Below are 17,128 nucleotides of genomic sequence, written 5' to 3'. Positions count from 1 at the left end.
TTTCTTCTGAGTTCTATGAATCGTTTTTAGACACACTGTCAAAGTGTGGAAAACACAGTGCCAGTGGATCTGTCTTAAACCCAAAGCAGGCCTCTTCTTTTAGAAGGTGAAAAATTAAACTTATGTAGAGGTAAATAAAACAAAAGTTTATCTTTCTGATGCATTTATACAGATTTATTCAGATTACATGATTATTTGCTATTATTATTAAGTCTTCCAGGCAACCAGACTTCTGTGTAACCTAACATCTATCCATCCTCTCTGTGCTTTAAGGTTGAAACCATTCAGTATTCAGTGTGCTTAAAGTTCCTAAGTGAAAAACATAACGATTATGAATTTAGACTGGGCCAAAAAAACAGCAGAGGAAATAGCAGGTTAATTAATATTTAATATTTGCAACTATAACTTCTTGCCAAGTGAAGTGTAGGAGTCAGTGAGCTCATTCAGCCATTTATCTGCTGTTTGTTTAGTTTATAAAATAGAAAGGAGCCTTCATAACCCCCTGTGCTGAATTTTGTAGACCTTTTTTCCCACTGGCATACAGTAGAATACATTTGTTTACTTTATCTTAGCAGCAAGTAGAAACCCATGGCAATAACAGAAGACAGTAGGCTGTGGCATCATCAGTCAAGTCACTTTATAGCTCTGGCTTGTTTTAGGCTCTTATGCATCACACAGTTTCAGAGGGTCTGATTGGGGCCAAATTTATTAGCATGGCAAGCATAAAGCCAGATGCATAAAGAACTAACTTCAGTGACAAAAACAACAAGGAAACTTGAAACAGATGGTATCCCCCCCTCCACCCCTGTGGAGCTCTGCTTCCACGTAGAGACAGAAGCACCTGAGACAGAACTGTGGCAAGATGCTTGGAACAACCTACTAAATAACAGTGCACTGACACAGTGCAGAAGACCTGCCTGTTTTAAAGGGAAATGGTAGCGGCTCCAGATATTTCAGGGTCTGACTGAAGTTTAATAGCTAATGAAACGATCCTTGTTGTTAGTTTGGGAAGCATTCTCAGAATACTGTTTTTTATGACATCGAAACAGGAAATAATAAGTCAAAATCTTGTTTTATATTAAGCGCTTTTGATTTCACAAAATATGTATCTGTGGCATTTAAATGAGGTTTCAGTACAAAATGTAATTACTCCGTGTTTTTCTTTTCACCATTTTTAATTATGGCTTTATAATTAATTTGCTACTCCTCTTGTAATTTTCAAGTTTATTCCTTAACTTTTAATGTTGATTTAATGTCCGTTCCCATACAGAGGCTTATGCCCTTATCACACGCCCCATTAAATAATGCCTATTCTGATGTAATGTGCCGTACTATGTGCCAAAAGTTGTCCCAGCTTGTATTGTTTAGATGGTCTTTGGGGTAACTAATTAGATTACCGCATGGCGACCACTATTGTCAGATCTAAATTTGTCCGGTTAGTTTTTCTTCATCAGATTCACAGAGAGCCCTTTCAGCAATGAACATGCTCGTTAATTACTCTTCCGTATCTTTTCTTCTTCCCGTGCAGATCAAACGGGTCATTTTCTGCGTCTTCCTCGAGACTGATTTTGCCATCTACAAGAAGAAAATGTCTGTCATGTTTCAAGGTACGTGTAATCACTCGCATCCTTGCTGGATCATTACATTTCTTCTGCTACCTGACACTTTGTTGTTGAATTGATTAACACGCCGACTTTCTTCAAGTTTTCCAAGTTTTGGACAACCTGTGATGTCACCGCCTAAGTAACTGAACATATGCATACATGTGTTCAGTTAGTTAGGGAGTGACCTTGTGTATCCTTGGAAACATCTGCAGCGAGAATTATCCTGTTCCTGGAAGCAGTAGTGTAAGGACCTGTCAGGTTTGGGTGACACCTTCAAATGCAAACATATTCAGCGCAACCAACCGCGCAGCCTTTGGGGAGATTAACGGTGAGAATTTATGCCGACAAGGTTGATAAAATAAGTGTCAGGTTCTCTACATATTGCCTCACGATCTACCTGACCTATAATAGCTGTCTAATGGTTCGTGTGCTTGCCGTGAATGAGCGAGCTGATATTTCACGTGATCGCTGATAGTTTGATGAGAATTTAATGCCGGATTTGATTGACTGTAATAATAGTACACAACAGCAATTGTCTCCTGAAAAAAGCTAAAATATTCCGGGATGCATAGCAACCGTGACCATCCTCTTGGTTACTGCTCTCCAATTGTGTGTGTGTGTGTGTGTGTGAAATAAACAAACATCCATTATCTTCTACTCCCACTCTCCTTTCTGTCCCTTGCTCAATTCCCTCCCCCCTTTCATGCCATCATCTTTTTTTCCGGGGACCAGGAGCAGTCACCAGCTCTGATGGGGGCTCCACAGAGGATTGAGTTGAATAGCTGGGGAGCTGAAAGAGGCTGGCTGGCTTCACCAGCCTAGCATTACCTTCCATTTACCTCACTTTTCGCTCCTCACCTCCCCAACGGAATACCGGCTCTCAGGCCTTCATCTCGCTGCTCCCAGATGGAGAGTGTTTTGTTCTCCCTGCACTCCCGTCATCTCTCCCGCTCCCCGCCCAGACTCTTCCCTAAAAGATTACATTCCGAAGAGAGACCTTAATTATACTGCCTGCCCCCATGCACCCAGCACCCGTCTCATCATATTAGTGCTTTGAGATGAGAATCTGGAGCTGTTGTTCTCCAGTTATCACTCTCACCATTTAAAAAGTGCTGTGAGTGGATAAATGGCCTGTATCTCCCTGTGATTGGGAACAGGGAAGAAGCAAAATGACAGCTTGTGTGTATGCGTGTGCGCGCCACGTAGGGCATTCAGAAACATTTTGAGACTCACATTACTCTGAGCAAAATCTTTAAAAACTATTGTGTACCAAAATGTAATGAGTTGCTAATAAGGGAGGCCGAGGTCAGTCTTTGATTAAATTTGGGGTCATTTCAAAAGGTTACTACAGCACACACCGTGATGCAAGTGCTTTTGACATCAGTGTCTTACCTGTCACGTGTCCTTTGACCCCTGAGGTCAGGGCCACCTTTGCCCATCTTTCCTCTTTGTGGGCAGGAGAGGATAATTGGCTTAATAAGCATGACATTCCCACTCAGGGTCACTGTCTTAGTTAGCCAGACACCTTCACACCGCCCTCACCCACACCTCTTTTCATCTTTCACCTCATCTGTAAGTTGAAAGAATTTAATTCTCTGTCAAAACAAAACTTCTTTCAAGTTTTACCTTAAGGAAGAAAAGAATACTAAAATAATTACTTATGCTGTGAATGTAGACACTCACAGAAGCGACAGGATTCGTGTGTTTTATCCAGCCACGCTGCACTACGTAGATGGCTTCCAACAGTAGTTGAAAGGTGTTCTTTGAAGAAAGAAGTGCTGATTGGTATGATTGCATCATGGTAGGTAATGCATAACCCCATAGTGTGAAAAGACTTGCATTTAGCCTGCGCAGAATGCCAGTAGTGAATCAGAGGCTGTGAATTAGCTCTGCAGGTGTGCTCGAGCACTTTCAGCACGTCTCATCATCCTCTCTGCTAGTGATAGACAGTCAGGTAGATCTTACGGCAACACTGAATGCATCACACAGAGACTTGAGACCATTCTGTCTCCTGCAGCATCCTCTCGCTTTCAATAACCCTCTGTCACGTCTGCACTTCCTGTTCTCCTTACTTATTCTCACACATGTCTCCCTTTATTCCTGTGCTACATGCCCATTTCCTTAACCCTTCACACCCTTCATTCTTCCCCATTACATTGAGGAGAAGCTTCTCCATCACCTCCTTTATTTGCATACTGTTATCGAGCTCTTGTGAATGGTGGCCTTGATCTTTCTGTAATTTGTATGTGTGTGTGTGGTTATGCGAAACTCGGGATCTTCCCCGTGACATCAGTTTCAAGGATGTCTACAGCGGCAAGTACACATACAATGGATTTTTTTTTTTTTTATTGAAGTCTTACTATTCTCATTTTTCACAGTATAGCCGCTTTCCTCATATTCAAGCAATCTGTCAAGTGACAATGACTGGAGCAGGAATGTGTAAACAGGACATTTGCATACAGGAAATTGCTTTATTACAATGTGCATTTCCACAAGCTGTCAGTGTGCGAGAGCCAAAATACGGTTACTCCTTTGCAAAGGGAGGAAACTGAAAAATAGCCTGTGCTGACATGAATACTCAGACACACCTGCATGCAGGCACATAAACTGTGGCACACGTGCACAAAACAGGAAGTGGATTTTTTAATTTATTTTTTAAAGATTAGAACTGCCTGGTATTTGAGCAATGGAGCAGCTGTTTGATGAGTAACGACGGAGTCCTCACAGTCACACAGAGTATTTTATGTAGCTCGTGAAGATCGGCATGCTTTTGGATCTTTTGGAGTCATGAGTTTTCCCCTCTAACATCAACACTGAATCATGCAAATACACAAACAAGCTAAAGCACAGAGCAGCACAAGCTGTTTGTTGTTGGGGGTTTTTTAGAAGGCGAAACTATTAAGTATGAACATTAATTGATTAAGTAGCAGAGCTCAATCAATGCAATTAATCATAAAACACGATTCTATAATGTATTCTGATTGGCGTGATTGACCACACGCTTCCCGTGCCACATATTATTTGCGCGTATGGAAGCAGTCAGGCATCTGTCGTTGTAGAGAGTGAAAGCATGTTGAAATTGATTCTGGGTACACTCCTCCACTAATATGATCCGGGTGGCTGCCCACAAGCTGGGCTCCATCTCGTCTTCTCCTCAATCAGCCACACTGCTGACAATATTAACACAGACCACAGGACTGCAGAGGCTGCTGCATTCTCTCCAACTGTTTCACCCACTTTCCAGTTGACATTTATTTACATAGCTTTTTAATACACACTGTATGTTTCTCGCCTCTTAACCCCTAACCCACACACACATGCACACACCCACCCGGCCATCAAATGTCCATAGTAAAAGAACCCCCTCAAACCACACCACTGCTGTTACAGCAGTAAAGCTGTGGTATGCACAGGCTTTTATCACACACATGTAATTTGTTGACGGAGCATATGAAGGGCTACAGGATCCCTGTGAGGGGTGAAAATGAAGTCTGTGTTGGTTTCACGAGGCTATCCCTCAGGGCAGGGAAATGAGGAGACCACGGTGTGTTAGTGATGTTATTGTCAGGGAGCACACTGAGTCTCTCAGTCAGCTTCGGCAGATACGAGGTTCCTGCTTTAGCCCTTCATATTTGAAAAATGTTGGGAAGCCTGTGAATAAATCAGACATGAAAATGGACAAATGTTATGAGCTGCTTATCTGTGTTTTTGGTGTTGGCTGGTCATGGTCACTCGCTGATAATTTAAAGGTTCAGAATTGCTCGGTTTAGGGACACTATTTAAATTTAAATATGGCCATATCGTTTCTCACAAGGTATTCCTATTTGTGCGTGAATATGTAACCCTAAAGGAATAGTTCATTCATCGTCTATTAGGAATTTAATGATAGGGTCAATACTTCTTTCCAAGAGTCAGATGAGAGGATCAATAACACTCTCATATCTATTTGTTAAAAAGCTGGAGACAGCTAAGCTTAGCATAGCATAAAACACTGGAAAAGAGCTGAGCTCCATCAAAAGTGGAGAAAAAATACTGAGGACCGTGCAAAAACCTTGCAGCAATTCTTATTTCTTGTTTATTTTGCTTCCAAATAGCCAGACTGTCTTGTCATTTTTTAAAGTGGTCTTGCACAGTAGTTCTGATAGTCTGTGCATGTTTATCTTTGTCTTTTTCACTCATTTGTACACCACCGTTTTCAAAGGAGTGGTTTTCAGTTTGTTAAGCCACTGGACACTGAACCATGAATCATTCAAACATAAAACAGGCACCTAACTTGAGGGATGACTCAGTGTTGTGTCTACAGACAGCTTAACAAAAAAAAAAACAGTTTTAAATTGTATCTTTGGGCATTTTGTTACTAGAAGCTTCTCACAAAAACGCATCATTTGTTCCAATTTCTTTGGTTGAAGCTATGAAAAATGCCAAAGATAACACAGCCCGACAGACACAAAATATTATTTTTGCACCAACAGGGTGATGCCCGAAGAGCTGTTGACCAAAACACTTGACAGATCTTGATATGGTGTCCAGTGTGTTCTTAAAAAAATCTCAGGTAACTGGACAAAACAAGTATCTAAAAATCACGACCATGGTCGTTCAGCTGATCCATCTACTGTTCACTGAAACCTCATCAGATGTGCTGTTATTGGAAGCGTGGCTTTCAAAAAGCCATTCATAAGAAGCGGAAACATGCAGAAAGGGCTAAGGTATGCTAAATTAAACAAGAACTGGACTCATAATCAGTGGCAACATGTCCGATCCACTGTGCTGACACCTTTGGATATAAGGGGGTAGTTGCACATTAGATTGTACAGTAAAAACTGTACAATCAGTTTTCCCTATTTTTACCTTATATACTCAATTTCTATATATGTTTGCACGCTTCGATAAATCTCTGCACCGACTTCTAGTTTTCCTAGAAAATATAAAGAAATGAGTGGTAGCTCAAAACTTTTGCACAGAACTGTACCTATACATTATTATTGGTCCAGTTCGGGAACATTCCTGGAGTTTCACTGTCACTCCGATTGGATAATTACTTAATTTTGCTACGTGGTTGTAGATTTCTCTTCCCCTGCTTAGAGAGTTTATGCTAAGCTAACCATGTACCAGCTATTGTTTCACATTTAGCATGCACACATGAGAGCAGAATCAATCTTGTCATCTATTTCTTAGAGCGTGAATAAGCCTGTGTACTGTCAAACAGCTGATCCTTTCTCATCAGTTATCATATCACGCCATCCTGTTTAAATGTGTATGCGTATGCGATTTCTTTGGTTTTATGGCCTAGAAAGAAAGCAAGAACCAAAAAAAGGTGTCACACGGGTCGTTCTGGACTAAAACATACTGCACCTTCCCTGTATTGAGCCGTGATCATAGCAGAATCATGTGTGGCCGGAGATGAGACACCTGATGTTTCCATTCTTGCGCTGTTGTAGTACTGTATCAGTGGACCTTCCTTTGTTTCCCCAAGCAGGGTTAGATTAATGCACTGTACCCTTTTATTCAGTGTTATACAAAAGAAAAGCCTGTCGCTGGATCCACTGGGAGCTCTGATGGTTACACTTCTACAGAACAGATGACAACAGCCTTTCATCAAAGCTAACGCTTGCTTTTGCTTGTTAACCACAGTGCAATCATTTCACAGACTCCTGCACAGCCACACACACACACACACATAAAAATACATGTGCCCTCACAAATAATGTAATCCATTCATATGAACTGTGCACATGAAAAAGGCAAGTACACATGTACTGTGTATATAGTGGCCTGACACAAGGCATCTAGAGGCATGCTGAGCTGTGCAAGATCTGAGTGTCTATGAGTGCGTATCGTGTGTAGGAGCCGTGAGCAGGCATCCACAGTTCCTCTCTCGCCTCATCTCTCACTCTGCAGTTCCTCCTGAAGCATAAACATCCAAAGCATCCGTCTCATCTCGCACTGTGCAACTCAACTCATCCACCCAGAACACCTCTAGTACACTCAGTCTGTCTCACACAATAGACTTACAGACAAAAGAAGAGAAAATCAAAGGGGTTTTTTTTGTTTTTTTTAAAGACGCAGTTGTCCACGCCAGCCTGGAGTCCTTGTATTTTCAGGAAATGGGAGGCTTTATGTCATTTATGCTGAGCCTACCAGCATAGATATAATTGGAAAAGAATGTTTCACGAATGTGACCCCCTCTCCCCAAACATATACCCACATACTCAGTCATTTGGTGTAATAACTCTCGATATCCAAGGCCATCTGGTGGGAAATTGAAGGAGGTTGTTGAGTGTGATGAGGAACAGGAGGTGAAAGAGTTTCAGCGAAAAGCTTTCGGAACACACAAATGTGATCGTATTTCCCCGATTTACAGGGGTGGGTGCAGGTTCGAGTTTCATTGTTTGGTTTCAGCAGTCGGCATCATAACACTGTGATATTCTAATATTATAATCATGTTGCCATGAGTCGGCTCGTGCATTATAAAAGAGCCTGGTTTGACACGCTGTCGTTTTCTCCCCCTCTGCCAGACAATGACATGGAGGTTACAGAGGAGCCGCCGAAGGAAGGTGAGTGACAGAATATTTCATGGTTGCCTTTTCACCTTAACACCTCCATTAAAGCACACAGAGGGTGAGTGAGTGGTGTAGCTTCAGCTTATGACAGTGATTTGCTGGGTTTCGCGAAGCAGACGAAATTGAATGTTTATGCATTTAGCGACAAGTTGAATCCCAGGCCTGACTCATCGCTGTTAAAAATACTTCATGTCAGGTGCATTACATTACAAGAGCTTATATCAAAGCCAATTCCCAACACCATTCTCTTCATCCGGCTTACGGGCACAATGCCTTCAGACCACCTAAAGCGAGCGACAAAGAAGCAGCAGAGCTACATCCCTCCACAGCGTGCACCGGGTGATAGCACAAACACAAACTGTCAGCGCATAATGCTTTTATCAACACACCATCTTGGAACGAGGCCTGAAGGTACCAGATACTGCTTATCAGGATAAACTACTGACATTTGTCTGTGCGCTGATGTCCTGAATAAGCAATGACACAAACTGATGGCCACATAGAAGCGCGTGTGTGCGTTTGAATAGCAGAAACAATAGCCATAATAACATAATAACAATAACAGCAGTTTGGTTGTTACTTGCAGACGTACAGTATAAAATTCAGTTTTATGAGCTGTTTGATAAATGTTTGATACCGCCTGTAGCAATTCTCTCCAAGGTAGAGTGTTGCAAAGCAGTACATGAAGAGCTTTTATTTAATTTTTTAATTGTGATCACAGTGGGATTAGCAGTGAGGTTTTCCCACATCTAACTGCTCAAACCTCATAGTACATGTGCAGCCATCTGAGCGAAAAGCAATGTTAGTTTTACAGTCTGCAGAAGAAAGTCTTCAGATTACTGTAGATGTAGAAACGAGGGTGCTATCAAAATGTTTTCCTCCAAAAGTCACCCCCATGATCTACCAATTACACGCATGTGTGTTTTCACTTTGGGTGAACATAAAAGGGCTGTTTTATAAGCGCACTGTAAAATGTGATATTCCAAAGTGAAACAATGTGGCTGAATCGTAAAGGCTTGGTCGAGAGGAACTGTTTTCTTGTCTTGACCAAGTGTGCTGGGTTTTTATTATTGTATTCCTCACCAGCTATTTTATGCTGCATACAGTACCACACTATACTGAAACAACCCCTGATAATTCCTGGCTCTGTTGTATCATCATACTAGCCCTTTCCTGGTCCAGTTTGGCCTTGTTTGATGGGCTTCTGCACTGGTGCCAAAGACTGGCCTTTTATTCTGCTCCATCAGCCAGAGTTTGAATCAGTCAGCCTGGAAGCTATTCAAAGGCTCAAATGACTGCAATTCTCACATGGAATGACGCTTTTGTCCCAGACTGTGGTCTGGAGTTGGTGTCAAAGCCTCACATTCTTCCCCTTTTCTCCCACCAGCGTCATTTTTATCAGGCAGGTATAAAACAAAACACAAGAGCCATCATGCTCTCCCACGGGCTTTTGTCGCATGGTCCACAGAGACACAACGGCCAAGAATAATCACTGCTTCAAAGAGTCAGCTTTACTCACACCATCTCACTCACCTTGATGCCAGAACGACATGCTCTTTGCTTCCTGGTAGCGTTTTGGGATAAGGATGTGTCTGCTCAACTGAATCACCATTTATTTTTGTTGATTTATAGATAACACAAAACCACCTACCAAAGCAGCAACCGAGGAAGAGAGCGAGGACGGCACCAGAGGTAGAGTGCGCTCGTTCTGACTGTGCACGTTTGTTCCGGCTCCTTCTTCTTAACGCGCCAAGGAAACTTTACTGGCAGAGGAAACACTGATATGTGTTTACTTTAAAAACAATTGTTGTGTGTGTATAAAGTAAAGGAGCGTTCTCTTGGTCAGTAATCTCTTGCTCTTCTGATGCCAAGTTCCTCTTTGGGGAAATGAATACAAGATGAAGCTCGGTCTTTTTAAAAGAATGTTTTCTTAGAGGCAAACTTGTTTAAGAAGCCATTATCTGGCTATTCTGCAGTTTCAGCCCCTTTGGATGTGTAATATTGAAACAATTATAGGCTTCTCCGATACGATGGACCAAAGATAATTAGATTCTTACACTGGAGGGTGTTAGTAGGCAATTAAAATCGTACACCATCCATTTGTCTTCAAGCCTTAAGGTTGCAAGGAATTTTTTGAAGATAGCAGTCATGGCTGTTGTCTTTGGGGAAACCGTTCCTCTCACTGATTGTGAGAGGCTGGTCTAGATAGTGCAGTCACTTCAAGGGCGCCACAGCATTCTGTGTTCCTCAACAAAGCACAATAAGTCTTTCTCCCTGCCTCTTCAACATACCTTTGCCATAATCCACAGTAATTCAGTATGATTCACAAATTCAATCATCAGCATTAGAAGGGCATAAGTATTTTGTAATAATCTTTATAAATCCTAATTTATCAGGCCCCGCAGCTTAATAGTAACTAATCCATTCACAAAAGGCCTTGGCACAGCTTTCTAGCATGGGAACAGTCAGTCCTTGACACAACCTCTCTCACAGGGAGGCAATGAAATGATTTTGTGCTGCCTGCACTGTAAAGGTTAGGTCTGGTTCAATGTAGCACATAGGTGGGATTAATCATCGAAAACACTCAAGATTGCACAAAGCAAAGGAAACGCTAAGTGCAAAAACAACCTGTCAGTTACATAAAACAGACATTATAAGGTGCTTGAGAGCCTCGTGCTACTTGTGTGTACCAGAGCAAGCTCTTCTAGCAACTAAAATATGCATTTCACTCTTTCATGCACTATAGTCATTGGTGTAGTGAAGGACCTTTTTGTAAAAAAAAAAAAGCATCAACTCTGCAGCAGAGTTGATGAAGTGTGTCTGTCAATATGCCTCTGTGGGATCCATTACTCTTCAGGGAATTCACGCCACAGTCCATGGGTCAGATATGAGGGGCTTTTAGTCACAGTACCGATGAAGGGAAAACATCAAGGTTTTCACCAATGTTTTGCCCTGATAAATACACTGGTTAGTGGACTGAAGGTAATTATAGGATCTCTCCGTCCCACACAGAAGCACTGCTGCATTTACAGTTCTTTTGTCACCTCACAAGCAAAAGGCCTCTTTCGCCTCAGTGGACTCAAGGAAGGAGACAGTTAAAAGCACACAATTAACACATACACCCAGGCCAAACATAAAAGAGCAAGTAACCTGTGGAAGAACTCACCATTCAAACAACACAGCAGCTTCTGTTTTTGAACACTAGACAGCATCAAAATACAGCTTATTTTAATGCATATATTTCATTTAATTTTCAAAAAGGATATTCCACTACACAGCATAGCATACATGATGCACGATTAAGTCATATTAAAAGAACAACGCAGGTGGCTTTCAAGTTTGATCAACAGCATTTTATCTCTTCTTCAAATGAAGCTAACATGATCCAACGTCATCGGCAAACATCCCTGGGGAGTATTTGAAAGGTGGGGGTCACAGACTGACTCTGTGTGTGTGTGATGAGCTGTGCTGTGATGTAATCCACATGAAACAGAAGCACAGCATGCAGACGCCACAAGCTATAGAAAGAAAAACCAAGAGAGGTAAAAAGGTGGCTGAGACACGGAGGTGAAAGCTGGCACGGAGTTCCAAGCTGGACTCGAACCTCTTTAGAGCACACCTGAGTTGGCAAGCAGCACTACAGTGCCCATTATTTGATATCAGATTGGTATTAGTGAGATTAGTGTGTTACAGGACACAGTAAAATATGGACATTAAGCCAGAAATCAATGCCTGTTTGCCTGGAATGCTGGAGAGTAGTGGGAAAGACCGGGGATAGAGAGGGGGGGAGGGTGAGAGATGGCACAAAGTGGACATGCAGATTAATAACGCTACATGTGGACAGACAGTGAGCCTCTCTGTGGGATGCCATCTAGCTCCGTGGTACCCTATAAAGCATCTCTCACAAACGTGCTTACTCTTTACTCTGTGCACACACACCTCACGTGCAAAAGGTCTTTGAACGATTGCTATTGCTCATGTTTTTCCTTTTTCCTTTACAAATGTCTCATGAATTTTTCACATTCCCTCATTTTTTATCTTTTTTTCCTGTCCTTTGCTCCACTTTGCTTTAATAAAAGGAATAGTAGAAAGGCCTGGGGGGAGGGGGAGGGGGGATTGGAGCCGAGCTAATGGTTGGATGTGAGTGTGTGTGAGTGTGCACGCATTCCAGCTAACTTGTTCCCATTTCCATTTATTCCCGTGTGAGATATTGCTTTTATTTACTAGTAAACATCAACTACAGGTGATGTTTACTTAACAGGCGTGCAAGTAGGGTACAAAAGGAAGGTTGAATATCAGCCTATAAATTGTTTATGTCCTTGTAATACTGTAGCCCTGAATGTGATGTAGACATTAATAAATCATTTAAGTGTGTGTGAGACGAACATTTTATTCGGAAAAACATTCTGCCTTTGCTCAGTCAACAGAAGTGCAGACGAGTACCTAAAATTGCCTTTTTGTCACCGTGTTTCTTGAAGTGGAATTCATCAGAATATTGACAGTAAAAGTCTCGAGGTGTTGCCCGAACCCTTCTGTGTGAAGTATGTCAGACCCTTATTTACAGTGATGACAGTATTGTATAGCGAGCACTGGGGAGGAAAGCTATGGCAATGCTGCCACCTGGTGTTTCGTATTCATGGATGAGCGATATCCTGAAGGTGTTATTTGGGTTTTTACCTTTTAAAGAGACAGCATTTAAATTGATCTTACCTCAGAGCCTTTAGAAGTCACATCTGCACAATACATTTATTTGTTTTTCCTTCATTTTTGCATGTGGTCTTTTGGTGTGTGTGTGTGTGTGTGCATTTGATCCACAATCTGTCCCACGTTTTCCTTTATCACAAATTGAATGCAGTTTCATTCAATAAGCCAAATACAAATGATCAAATAACAAAGAGGAAATTACAGTCTGCCTTTTGTCATATCTGATAAATTGTTGTTTGGGACAGATAGATACTTTGGACAGATACAAGGCCCTCGCATAATTTTAAACAAAAAAGGTGACCTCAAGGCTAGCGGAGGATTCATCTTAAGTTGTTTTTCCCCCAATGAAGTATTCTTTTCAGCCCCCTGTCTGTGGCTCTATCTCAAATGCCAGTCATGATTAATAGAAAGGCTCGCCATCTACTGTGTGTCACCAGCATTCTGCATGATGGACAGAGATACTTGAGACAAACATGCAGCACTGGTAGAACTGGCCTTTTTCCCATTTAATGGAGGCTGGCATTTTTATTGTTCTGAGTGCAGGGCAAAATTGCATAGATATGAAAAATGGTTTCTCTCTGCAGCTTGTTAAAAAAGCAATTATAGAAGCTGCACAATAGCCATTGTAAAGCATGTTCTCTTATTGGTGTCATGGCTTTCATTTACTCAATTTGTCCCAAATGTCATTGGTTTATGTGCCTGTCTGTGTGTAAGAGTGCAAGAGTGCAAGAAAGCGGTGAGGAGGGTGGGAGTAGTAACAGATAGGATTTTTATTCATATCAAATTCTGCCTTTTGTGCATCCGGTGGACATTTCTATGGAGTTCAGTTTATAGGAGGATGTAACAGGATAAAGGCTGTAATGACTTGAAATTATAGTTTGGTGATGGCAGCACCTGTGTGTAATGTACGAGTAACGTTCTTCAAATATATGTGTAGCATATATATGCTTTTATATAAAAAGCTGTAAGATGATTCATTTTTATTTGTTCATAACCAAAACTGCAAAAATATTTTTATTCAGTCTAGCTGACCAGGGTGAGTTTGGGCAACACTACAACATCGGCATGTTACCTTATGCACGCAACATAAAGTAACATGCCCTGCAAATTTTCAAAGCACTACTGTGGCTTATTACTTCCCCAATGCTACAAATTTAAGAGCCTCTTTCTTATAACAAAGACCCAAAACTGCTGTCTTAAAGCTAGATATGTTAAAGACCTCCTGTGTTAGTCCCCTGTTGTGTTTATGCAAAATATAGAGTAATTAAAATGTTATTAGAAACATCAGTAGCAAGTATCTGTAAACTCAAACATGGACAGAAAATCCCAACAGTATAATGCTGTTTCAGTAATGAAAAATAACTTAAGGTTGGACGTTGCTGCTTTAAAATGCGGCGTCAACACCCTCAAAATAAATCCTTTGCATTAGGAAGATGAAGAGCTAACAGTGATCATTATTATGACTGTTTCCTTTGCTTTTTAAAACGAATGACTGGTATTATTCATACCGATGCCTCTGTTTGGCTGATGATTTTTTTTCTCTCCCTTTTCAGGTACAGAGGGAGGAGGTGATGAAGATAACGGTGACAATGGTAATGTAGCTCTACGGACCATTAGCGCATGTTCTGAGCCTCTCGGCTCTACCGATGCTTCTTGATGTCATTTGTCATCAAAAATTGAATTTTTTTTCTTTGTTTCAGTACAGTCTTTCCATCCCGTGTGTCACCACTCTAACAAAAAAAAGTTCTCTTATCACAGAAGCGTGGAACAAAGAAATCCCTCAATTATGTATGGCTTTAGAAGTGACATTCTTTTTCCCTTCGTTTTTGTCACTTAATTTATGCATGTCTTTGTGGATCCATTGCTCTCATACTGTAGAACAAAGGCAAAGCTACAGAAAGAGATGGAATGAAAAGGCTGTTTGAGGTGATATCGAAAGCCAAGTCTATTCAACTCCAGATGCTGGCGCTAAACTCGTATGTTTTCTCTTTTGGATTTCTCTTGTCTTTCTAAATACAGATGAACCTCAAGATGTGGAGATGGAGAGTCAGAGTCAAGGTAAAGTACAGTTACAAATCAAGGGTCCAACGGTGCAATTACGTGTTGTCTGGGTGCAGACTTAAGCTACGTCCGGTATTTTTGAAAATGGAGATTTTCCGTTTTCGTTTTTTAAAAAAAAATCCCGTCCACACGTAAACGCAAAAACGAAGGAAACCGCTGCTAGGAACATGCCAAAGCAACAGGTGGCGATATTCCTAACCGTGTAGAAATGTTGGCCAATCAGAAGTCTAGAAGCCTGGGTGGGAAAGAGTAAACAAAGATGGCGCATTGAAGCGGAACAGTCTGGAAGGACAGAAACTGTGTCTATATATAAGCATTTAAACACTGCAGAGAGTAGAATTAACAGTAATGGTATTTTGTCTAAGACCGCCATTGCAGAAATCCATTTCACCGAAACAATAACGTGACTCACATTGTGACGTCAAAAAAGGCGCACACCTTTGACGCTGGTTTTCTCGTCCACACGGAAATGCAAAAACGGAGTTTTCGAAAATTTCCACGCTGGCAGGAGTTATTAAAAATCCCCGTTTTCAGTGACCGAAAACGCCGTTTACGTGTGGATGAAAGGTGCAAATAGAAAAATCTGCTTTTCAAAAATATCCCATACGTGTGGACGTAGCCTGAGATTACTGTACCCAGCACTCACTCAAATAGAATTTTAATCATTACTTATTATTAATCTCTGGGTCTCCTCCACAGTGTGTTATTTGTTTTTTGTCCTGTCTTCCTCCCATAACCCCCAACTGGTCGCGGCAGATGGCTGCGACCAGCTTAGTTCTGCTGATGGTTTCTTCCTGTTAAAATAGGAATTTTTCCTTCCCACTGTCACCAAGCGCTTGCTAAAAGGGGGTCATTTGATTGTTGGGGTTTTCTCTGTATTATTGCAGGGTCTTTACCTTACAATATATACACCACATTGTTGATGTGATTTGGCAATATGTAAGTGAAATTGAATCGAATTGAATTTGATTGAAGCGCACAATGAGAGTTGACCAACATCCAGCTTCTCAGTCGCTCGATCTTTTTAGAGCATTTCTTCCTTTTTAAATCCAACCTGAGCCATCTTGTCAGCAGAGCAGAAATAAGTAGTACACACTGTTTTAAATGTGTATGTATAACACATCCAGAGGCTCTGATGTGTTGTATTGTGCTGACAGCAAGAGCCTCAAATGAACTGTGTGTGTGTGTGAATGTGTTTTAAAGGAGCAACTATTAACTTTGAGCCAGAACCATTTCTCTTTTCTGAATATCCTCTGTGCTGCTGGTATATAATTAAGATTCTGCATTTGCATACTGGCAGCGCCTCGTCTCTCCTCTGTTTTTGTTTTATTCAAATCCAATCCCATTGACAGCGATTTGACAGATAGAGCTTCTCTGAACATGAATTTTGTAGATATTCCATGAGCAAGTTATAGCAAATGCTACCCTGGGATGGTATCCAAGAGCTGAGATATGTAATTACTTTCTCATGAGACATAAACAGAGAGTTAGGAATTGGAAGAGCAAAAATATACAATTTAAAACAACACCTGCAAGATAATTCTGCAAAAAAAAAAAAAAAATGCTGCTGTTACATCATTCTCAAGTGTGTGTGTACTGCAGGTGAAATCCAGCCACCACAAATCAATATGATGTTCAATCTGTGGTCTTGGTTACTTAGTAAAAAATGTAGTCTTTGTGCAAAAACCAATATTAGCCAATTTATCTACATCAGATACTGTTTTCATCCACATTTAGCTTTGTGTTATTTTTTACACTCTTATTTTGTTCTTTGACTACTAATACTGTACATATTTTTGAATATAGATGACTTTTCTTTAAAAAGTTAAAAACTCTTTTTGGCTGCACGCCCCCAAAAGACACCCTTAAAACCTCCACCATTCCAACTCTTTTGACGATGTTTCCTTCTTTTCTGTTACTTCCATTTAAACTGACAAAGAGCTACCTGTTGGTGTGAATATGTTTGACAGATTTCTGTCAGCAGTAATGAAGCACAGGTTGGTTTTGTGCCACATGTAGCTAGATTTAATAGTAAGAGCTTTGACTCCCAGTGTCTGAATTAATCCTTCAAAATGCACTGCCTTTTATTTATTTATTTGTGCCTTTAGATGGTGATCCAGCAAACGCAGAGCAAAACCCAGAACAGTGCGACAGTAAGAATGAAGTTCAAAAGAAAGATGGCGATAAAGACACCGATGG

General features: G+C 41.1%; 1 protein-coding gene across 1 annotated transcript in view; it reads left to right on the top strand.

Annotated features, from left to right (window-relative positions):
• The window catches only part of macrod2 (mono-ADP ribosylhydrolase 2), a gene marked incomplete at its 3' end in the record, with an annotated part of 378,266 nt that extends 361,140 nt beyond the window's left edge, over positions 1 to 17,126 (top strand). Inside the window, exons 9-14 of the mRNA XM_005936328.3 lie at positions 1,529 to 1,607; positions 8,120 to 8,158; positions 9,797 to 9,856; positions 14,422 to 14,460; positions 14,888 to 14,926; positions 17,038 to 17,126. Coding sequence (XP_005936390.2) covers positions 1,529 to 1,607; positions 8,120 to 8,158; positions 9,797 to 9,856; positions 14,422 to 14,460; positions 14,888 to 14,926; positions 17,038 to 17,126 — 345 coding nt within the window. The remainder of the gene's footprint in view (positions 1 to 1,528; positions 1,608 to 8,119; positions 8,159 to 9,796; positions 9,857 to 14,421; positions 14,461 to 14,887; positions 14,927 to 17,037) is intronic.
• Positions 17,127 to 17,128: the final 2 nt, after the last annotated feature.

This window comes from Haplochromis burtoni, unplaced genomic scaffold (assembly GCF_018398535.1).
Source record: "Haplochromis burtoni strain Fernald_Lab_line unplaced genomic scaffold, NCSU_Asbu1 Contig_207, whole genome shotgun sequence".
Taxonomy (NCBI): Eukaryota; Metazoa; Chordata; class Actinopteri; order Cichliformes; family Cichlidae; genus Haplochromis; species Haplochromis burtoni.
This window is presented reverse-complemented; position numbering and strand designations above follow the sequence as displayed.